This window comes from Fringilla coelebs (genome assembly GCF_963513975.1).
Source record: "Fringilla coelebs genome assembly, chromosome: 7".
NCBI classification, from domain to species: Eukaryota; Metazoa; Chordata; class Aves; order Passeriformes; family Fringillidae; genus Fringilla; species Fringilla coelebs.
This window is the reverse complement of record NC_140035.1, coordinates 27,512,363-27,520,681: the sequence shown is the minus strand read 5'-3', so window position 1 is coordinate 27,520,681 and position 8,319 is coordinate 27,512,363. Positions and strand designations below refer to the sequence as shown.

Here is an 8,319-nt window from a genome sequence, read left to right as displayed (position 1 = left end):
GCACTGCATTTCTGCTTTAGTCATTCTGAATTCCATGAAAACTCATCTGTTCACTACAGAAAGGACTATCTGGAGAGTGGAACATGCTGTATCCTTTTAAGTGTGTGCATTGTGTTCAAAGTACTTTTAACTTACTAGTTTTCTTTTTAAGGTGCCCTGATTTGTTTTTCTATTTTCTCTCTTTTTTTCCTCTTTTTTTGGCAGTGTTGATTTACGTCTTTAAATACCTCAAAAATTACCCATCAAGTTGCCAGATAGGAAGCCATATAATAATGAAAAAAAGAAATCAGGGATAAACATAGAAAATAAATAGAAATTCAAAAATAGTCACCACACCCTGAGAGCAGGCGGCAGTTTATCAAAAAGCCAAAGCAACTCATTGTGAAGTGGTTTTAAAACACAAACAAGTCTCATCTTTAAAGAACTCATTTCACAGTCTATACTTCCAGGTTGTAAAGTTCCGTCCCATGCAATTTAATATATATATATATATATATTGTGTAAATATATATATACACACACAAAGTTGTAAATTTCCCTTCACTGATTTCATAGGACTTTTTCTTCCCATTTACTTGCTAGCTGTCCCTTTCATAAGTGCAAGATTGATGAAGGCATAATCCTATGTGACTACAACGATTGCTTCAGTCAGATGTAGAAAGTGTAACACTCGAGTGTCTGTGTCAAGGCGGTGTCTGATCGGGCAATGCTGAATTCATTCTGTTTGCACATGGATCGTGCGCAACGGAAACAAACAAACAAAAAGGAGAACGAGGAAAAAAAAAACAAAAATAAAACCAGAAAATCCTTGGATCAATGTATTGCTTTCTGCACTCCTATCTCACATTATCTCTGGTCGATGTCTGCTGGAGCCGCCTTGCTTTTGTCAGGATTCTCCTCCTCAGCCTCCACTTTGTACATTTCCTCAGAGCCTTCCTCACTGTCGTTCTCCTCCGACTCCGTCAGCAGCTCCTCATCCTTATACTCTGCCACATCAACCACCGTTCCCAAGTGCTCTTTTAGCTTCCCATGGTGCTTTACGTGGTAACGCTGGTTCTGGAAGAATTTGATGATGGTGTGTTTGGGGAGATCCAGCTGAGCAGAGAGGGTGTGGATGGCTTCCTGATCGGGGTAGAGACCCACGTCGTGAATAAAGCTTTGAAGGATACCTAGAGCTTCCAAGGAGATCTTGGTGCGGGATCTTGGCTTTTTGGCACAACTGTCCTCAGCAGGTGGAGGAGGAGCCTCTTCTCTAGGTGGGGAATTCTCCTTGGCAGGCTGGGACTGCTGTCTGTGCAGCACCTATAAGATCAAACAGACACACACTTCACATGCTGACCCCCACGGTGCTTGACATAAGGGCACTTGTACAGGTCTGTACACAGGACCCGCTTTGTTCTGGTGAAGAAAAGTACAATTAATATGCATTTTCCACCGCCCTTCTCACCTGTAAGACAGCTACACCTGTCTGCACAACTACAGACTGAAAGGAGGAAGTGATATAAAAGGCAAATGATATAAAATAAATGCAAACCCAAAAATTAAGAAATAAAAAATATAAGTAGTAAAAAATATAAAATAGCCAAAATAAAAATTAAGCCAAAAGGTATTACAGTTTAATTGTCATGATGATTGGCCAGTTGTCCCATCCCAGAAAAGTCATTCTTCTGCTTTGCTCCTCTTCTGCCCATCCTTGTTTGCTCTCATCTTTTCAGGCTAGACATTTTGACCATTTCTTCAAGATTTCAAGTACTACAAAGGCCTAGGCACATGTGGGATTGTCAGGTGCTACTTTATGAATAATGATTTTGCATTAAAATCCATCACAACTACTTTATGGAAGAAAAAAAAAATTTAAGTGCAGAGATTTGTTAAGATTTCCCTTCTCTCAAGAGAGACAGCATAGTCAATTCAGTTGCTTGACATAGGTGGCTTTAATGTGTCTCCTGAACAGATTTCTCCGCATTACTTTCTCTATAGTAATTTCACTAGTTGAAGAGTTCTGAGTTCAAATAATAACAGCCCTCCACTCTGAAACACCCTCTGGGCAAACACACTTTGCAGTCCTGTAACAGATTTTCACCCACAGTATCTCCTTTTCGACAAGTTTAAAGAAAGCATATGTAGCTCTTAATCTTCCTAACAGCCACTTAAAATTACTAAGAAAGGGCCTTGTGCAGCCCTTATTCCAGGGGAAAAAATACTTGCTCTGAATTGTTCAAAACACAGAGGAGCTCCATACACTTTCTTTAAAACCAAATCTATACAAGGGAGATTAACAGAAAAAATCCCCTACAGAATTGAGGGCTCTATTTGCCCAGAGGTTTCTTCAGATGCAGGGAAATAATTATTAGAGCTTGACACTCAAAGCAAACAAAATCAATATGGATAACTATTTTCTTCTACAAGTAAGAGGGAATTCTGGCTCTTTATTCAAGAAGAAAATGTCTGCTGCAAACTGTAACATCCAGAGAGTCAATGCTACATTAAAGCTCTCTAAAAAAAACCCCAAAAAACCAAGGATAAATAATGGAAATGTGCTGAGAACTTGCACTGAATTTTACACACATACCGAGCCCCCAGTAAAATACTACACTAGTCAAGTTATTACCGCAAGAGGGAAGTCCACTGTGGAATATCAGCCTGTTATGCAAACAAACAAAAAGGCTCTGTGCCGAAGAGCCCTTTATTCACTTCCTCCATCAAACGTTCCTGCCGTAACAATTTGTAACATCGGCGATCTCCAGTCACAGCTTTTGGGAAGCAGATCGCAGTCCGCTGGCGCTGCCCACCGCAGCGCGGCCGAGGAGCTGAGCCCGCCGGCGGTGCTGTGACCGGGCCCGGGGCTGCAGCTGGCCAGGGCTCTGCTCCCCGCGGGGCTGCAGCTCCCCGGGCACGGAGGCAGGACCCGGCACCACGTCCCGGTGCCTCGGCGAGCAGCGGGGGTGAGCGAGGGCTGGCAGCGCAGGGACACGGCTGCACATCCTGCTGCTGGCAGCGCTGCCCGCTGTCCCCACGGGCACAGCCGTGCCAGGACAGTGGCACGAACACCCCACCAAGGAGCAGCTCCACACGGACAGCCGAGAGCAGGTGCCAGCACAGGAGAGAGCCGCGGGCGAGAGCCGAGGCTGGGCAGAAACACCTCCAACTTGTTTCAGTGCCAACGCGTACATTTTCCTCCCAAGCACGTAAATACTGAGGGTGCCATAGAAATGGCTAACCAAGGAGCGGGGGAAAAGGGGGAGCTCAAATGGAAATGACAGATAATCTGGTTTATGTTTTATTACATCTCTTGCAATAAAAGAGCATAATGTTCCAATGAATGGAATCGCTCAGCTGCTCTTTGAGGATTTCTTTTTTGTCCATGGATTGCTTTCAAAGAGAAGGGCTGACGTTTCCAAATAGAGGGTTACAGATGAGGGTGGGATCCATACCTACGTCAGCAGGGAGCACTGAAAGCAGCAGAGCCAGGATCACTGGCTCTAGCCAGGGACTAAGCCCCATAAATTTGTCACACAGACCCTACCTAGTCTCCCCTGTTGTGGCTTCTGGCCCTGTCCCCTGACAAAGTAAGGCCCAGAGCAGCCAAAATCAAAAGGATTTAACACCACAAATAAACTGCCAGGGAACTTAGAGACAGCGTCACACAGAAAGCTGCAAGCAGCATTGCTAATCAGAAGCTGGATTCAAGTAGCATCTAACAGAGATAGAAACACATCCAGAAAGGGTGTGAATTACTCAGTTCATTCTTGTTGGAGTTGGAAGGAGGCTTTTTTCCCCTTTTCAGTTGACAAATAGCATGAGAAATGATCCAGCTTGAAAAATGTTACAAGACTTCCAATCAAATATAATGATGAAAAAAACCCAACAATACGGGATCAGCAGCAGTAAAATGTTTAATTTGAAGGAGATGAAGAGATGCCTACAGCATCTATAAAGCAATCAACCAAAGAGAGGGCTGAGTGCGGGAGGGAAGAATAATTTCAATTAACCCTTCCTTTTCCAGAGTGACCTCTCCACCTTCTCCAAAAGGGAAAATGCAAAACCTGGGTGTTATCAGCGTAAAATACTAGAAAAACGTTGCATTTTATTTCACCTCCCATTATCTTAGGTAATGAAAAAAACTAAATCTGCTCTTATAACAGATAAATTTCATTATTTTACTAACTTCTGGGTGTCTCCTCTAGATTGCCAGTAGCATTAACAAAGGATTTCAGCCACACTATATTTTTCAGCAATAGAACTTTAGCCATGTACAGAGACGGATAAATGCACAGGATGTCCTTCAGATCTGGGCTGTGGTCAGTTTTACAATTCCTTCTGACAGGACAGGCTATTTAGCACAAAAGAGAACACTCTTCTATGCAAACTAGATCAACTGCTGAGCACACGGTACAATATGAAGTCTAAATTATCTCTATGTTAAATATTTGCTTTAAACTACACTTGATTGATGAGTATGCTGGCCAGTTTGAGTGATTGGCTTACTTCATGTCTGGCTCTGCATGCCACAGCCTCACAGAGGAAATGGACCATTCCTGGAGCTCCAGATTTTCAGATCCTGCATCATTATTAGGCTCCTACAGCTGCAGGTAAAATTTTCAGCAGCTTCACACACTGCTGTGCACACCCTGCCACATCTCTTTGGGTTTTGGGTCAGTGCTGCTCTGCCTCTGCACTGCCAAGAAGGAAACATCCCTGATCCTCCGTGTGCAGGGCCCACTTCCCATGAGCCCTGAGGGCTGGCCGGACCTACCACAAAGCACCACGTACAGGATGGGCTTCTGAGATAAGGGATAACAACAATGGCTTCCTCCTTCTAGGAAAGCTGCTGCTGGGCTCATAAGGGTGCACTTTGTGGTACAGAAGCCCCACGCCCCCTTTTCCCACTCCCATTTCCATCCCACATGCCCTTCCCTACTGCTCCCCAGCCACAGGTGGGGCAGCCTCCTCCTCCTCCTCCACAGCCAGCACCATCTGGAGCTGACTTCCCTTCTCCTTCCTGACTTCTCATCTACTTTCAAATCAAATGTGAAGATACAGATTTCCTTCCATGCCCAGAGGATTTATTCTATTCATTCCTTCAGGAGATTTAATTCTTAAACTCTATAGATAGGCATGGCTGCCTTTCAACATTTCAGAACAAAGTATCTCTGGCAGATGCTGCTTCATGAAGGTTCATTCAGGTAGACTTTCTTCTCACAGATAAACTTATCTTTCTGAAACAAATTCACCAACCCTGGTAGAAAACTTGCAAGAAAATGACTGTGATGGAAGTTGACTTTAAATGATAAAGTGACTGGTCTTAGATCGCACTGTACCGAAATATGATTTGAAGGCCACAATGAAAAGCAGCTGGAAGCCATGTGTAAAATATAATAGTACATGCCTACAGGGAAGGAAGTGAGATATTGAATGATTAAATTTAGGAGAGTATATAATGTAGTGTATCATTACGGGAGTGATCAGGATTATTTGTAATAAGCTAAGGGTTTGTGGTCTATCTAAAATCCAAAGCCAAGAATTATCAGGGGGAAGGGACTGTTGCACTGTTTTACATGTATCCATTCCCCATGTCTCCATGTGCTCCCTCAGGAGAAACCTGACTTTGGCGTTCCCATAGAAAAGAGAGGTGAGCAAAGCCAGCTGTAAGATGAACGTCAAGTAATTGCAGTCTGTGCCTGTACTGTATTTAATTTTGGCTGGATTCACTATGCCACTGATGTTTGTTTCCATTCCCACACACTTTCTAGCTGGAGCTACACACATGACATTGGTGAGAGGCTAAGGGAGCCAAGCAGGAACACACACACACCCGGGCACCACCAGCAGTGAGGCACCAGCTGAAAACACTGGCTCTGGGACACGTCACCCTCCACTGCCTGGACAGCCTTTTGAGCACACTGGAATCAGTAACTGCATTTCTATGTGATAACCCCACACTCTTTTGTTTCCTAGTGTGTTCTGCCTTTCCCTTTGCAGAGAGGATCAGTCACATACCTGAGCTCCCTTCTGCTGGGATTTGCTGAGATGAGGAGATGCCCCTTGCTAAGAGAAACACCAAAAATGTTACATTCTTGAAAGACTGTGCATTTGCAACAGAAACTGCCCTTGCTGAACAGACACCACCTGCCTCTGTGCACAGTCAGCATGAGCACTGATAGGTACCTTGATGGCATGTGGTAGTCAATATCAATTTTGATAACCCAAACCCACAAGGAGCAAAGCTGAATGGACCAGCCTTCTCTTTACTAGAGGATGTTTAGATTGGCTATTAGTGAAAGGGTTGTAAAGCGTTTGAACAAGCTACCCAGGGAAGTGGTGGAGGCACCATCACTAGAGGTACATTAAATATGTGTAGATGTGGCACTTAGAGACATGGTTTAGTGGTGGACTTGGCACTGGTGGATTAATGGTTGGACTCGATAATCTTACAGGTCTTTTTACCAAAACAAATAACTCTACCAATCTAGTCTCAGTGGTGGGAAGGGGTCTCACCTTTCAGCTTTTCTTCACCTTTACATTGTTCTCATAGCCAGACATAACACTGTATCACATCAAGGACTTCTATGCCAAAGACAGCAAGATTTTAGCCTGCTTAAGGACCCCAAAATAAAGGCAGAGAGAACAGACACACACTACACAACATAGGTCCAGAACCTTCATTTCTGCACCTAACACCAGTCATCTATTACTGCCCTTACAAGTGTTCACGGCTCATCAGCAGGAGCTGCCACCAGTTTGACTCCATGCAAAAACAATTCACCACACCCCTCTGTCCGCAAGCCACTGGAAAAGCTCCTTCTCCATGGCCAGCTGAGCTCAAAGGCAGAGTGGAAGACAGGCCAAAACAAGGTCTTCAGCTGCATTTTACTGAGCAACACCTCACCTCTGTAAGCTGAGAGCCCCCGGGCAGTGCCCAGCTATCCCAGTAAGAGTTTACCCAAGAGACAACCATTTTGTTGCAACAAAATTTCACACTGAGAAGGAGACGCTGTCCCCCTTACCAGAGTTTACAGATAAATGCAGGAGATTATCTATTCAAATAAACAGCCTTACACTCCCTAGTCCTGGTCTCTCTTCACATATAGAAATGTGCAAGAAGAGAAGAGAGGCAGCAGCTGCCATAACGAAGTCTCCACCCTGACAGCCTCCCAGGCCGGGGCTCGCAGGGGTAAGAACATTAATTACACAGCCAAAACTCTTTACAGGTTTCTAGGAATGTCTGTACAAGAAACTGTAGCAAAAGTTACAATTTGCACCTGTGTTCATTTCTTTCCTATTAAAAATGTGGTTCTTAAGACTACTCTTTTTTCTTCCCTTGCAAAAATACATTCATTTGCGTAAACACTGCAGCACTAGTTGCAGCACCAAAGGAAGTATTTTCTTTGGGCTCATTCACAGAGTGATTTCACACCTTGACACCATAAAGCTGTGTTAAAGACTGTGGTTTAGTTTCCTTGCTTTTCTTGGATTATACAGTATCCTAAGGTCAAAACTCAGGGAAATCCAAAACTGTTATTAAAAAAGAAAAAGTATCTATGAAGTGATGACAAATTGCAGACTACAGGTGTTAGATTACATTTTGACTCCAGGCAGGTTTAATATACTTTAGTTTCCTTTTACAATTGCCCTTAGCAGGTACTGTTATCGGTAAGGGATTTAAAAAAATATATGGTACTCAATAAAAGAAGACCGTGTCAAAAGAAATCAATATGAGTGTGCAAAATGGTAGGAAGTCTGACATGGATAAATATGTTCACTTTCATCTAACTTCAGTCTGAGCTTCTTTTAATTTTGTAGCTCAAATGCTGGCTGTACATCCTGTGCATTTTCCAGTGCAGCTTAGTAATTACTTCATTAGAGTAAACACCCTTATTAGAGGTAATTATAACACTTGTCTGTGATGTGATATACCCCATCTCACGAATGCCAGACCAAACCAGCCAACGAAAACTGGTGGATACACACCACCTTGTAAACCAGCACCTGGGTGCCACTCATTTTGTCTGCCAAGACAAAGCAGTCAACACTTAAAAAACCCCCAAATATCCAAGCCTTTTCTATCACTTTTCATCTGTTCCTGACCACCAGTGGAGCCAGAATACTGGATCAGAAAAACTGTATCCTAAAACTATGGGCTTTGAGGTACAAGTCACGCCAAGCTACACAAAAAGGGACTTAGAGGATTCTTGAGGAGAGAAATGAGTTCCACAGGGAACCTAAAGTCAAAGGCAAGTTTGGTTTCCAGGCTAGAATGTAAGCTGGCTGAAGTGATTCATTCCAACATCTTTGGAGCACACTCGCCACATGCTTCCC

The 8,319-nt window shown here is 43.6% G+C and overlaps 1 protein-coding gene across 1 annotated transcript in view; it reads right to left on the bottom strand.

The window, feature by feature from the left end:
* Positions 1–451: 451 nt before the first annotated feature.
* Positions 452–8,319, bottom strand: part of SATB2 (SATB homeobox 2) — a 125,124-nt gene continuing 117,256 nt past the window's right edge. The window contains exon 10 of the mRNA XM_084208876.1: positions 452–1,302. Within this exon, the coding sequence (XP_084065002.1) occupies positions 847–1,302 (456 nt within the window). The 3' untranslated portion in view covers positions 452–846. The remainder of the gene's footprint in view (positions 1,303–8,319) is intronic.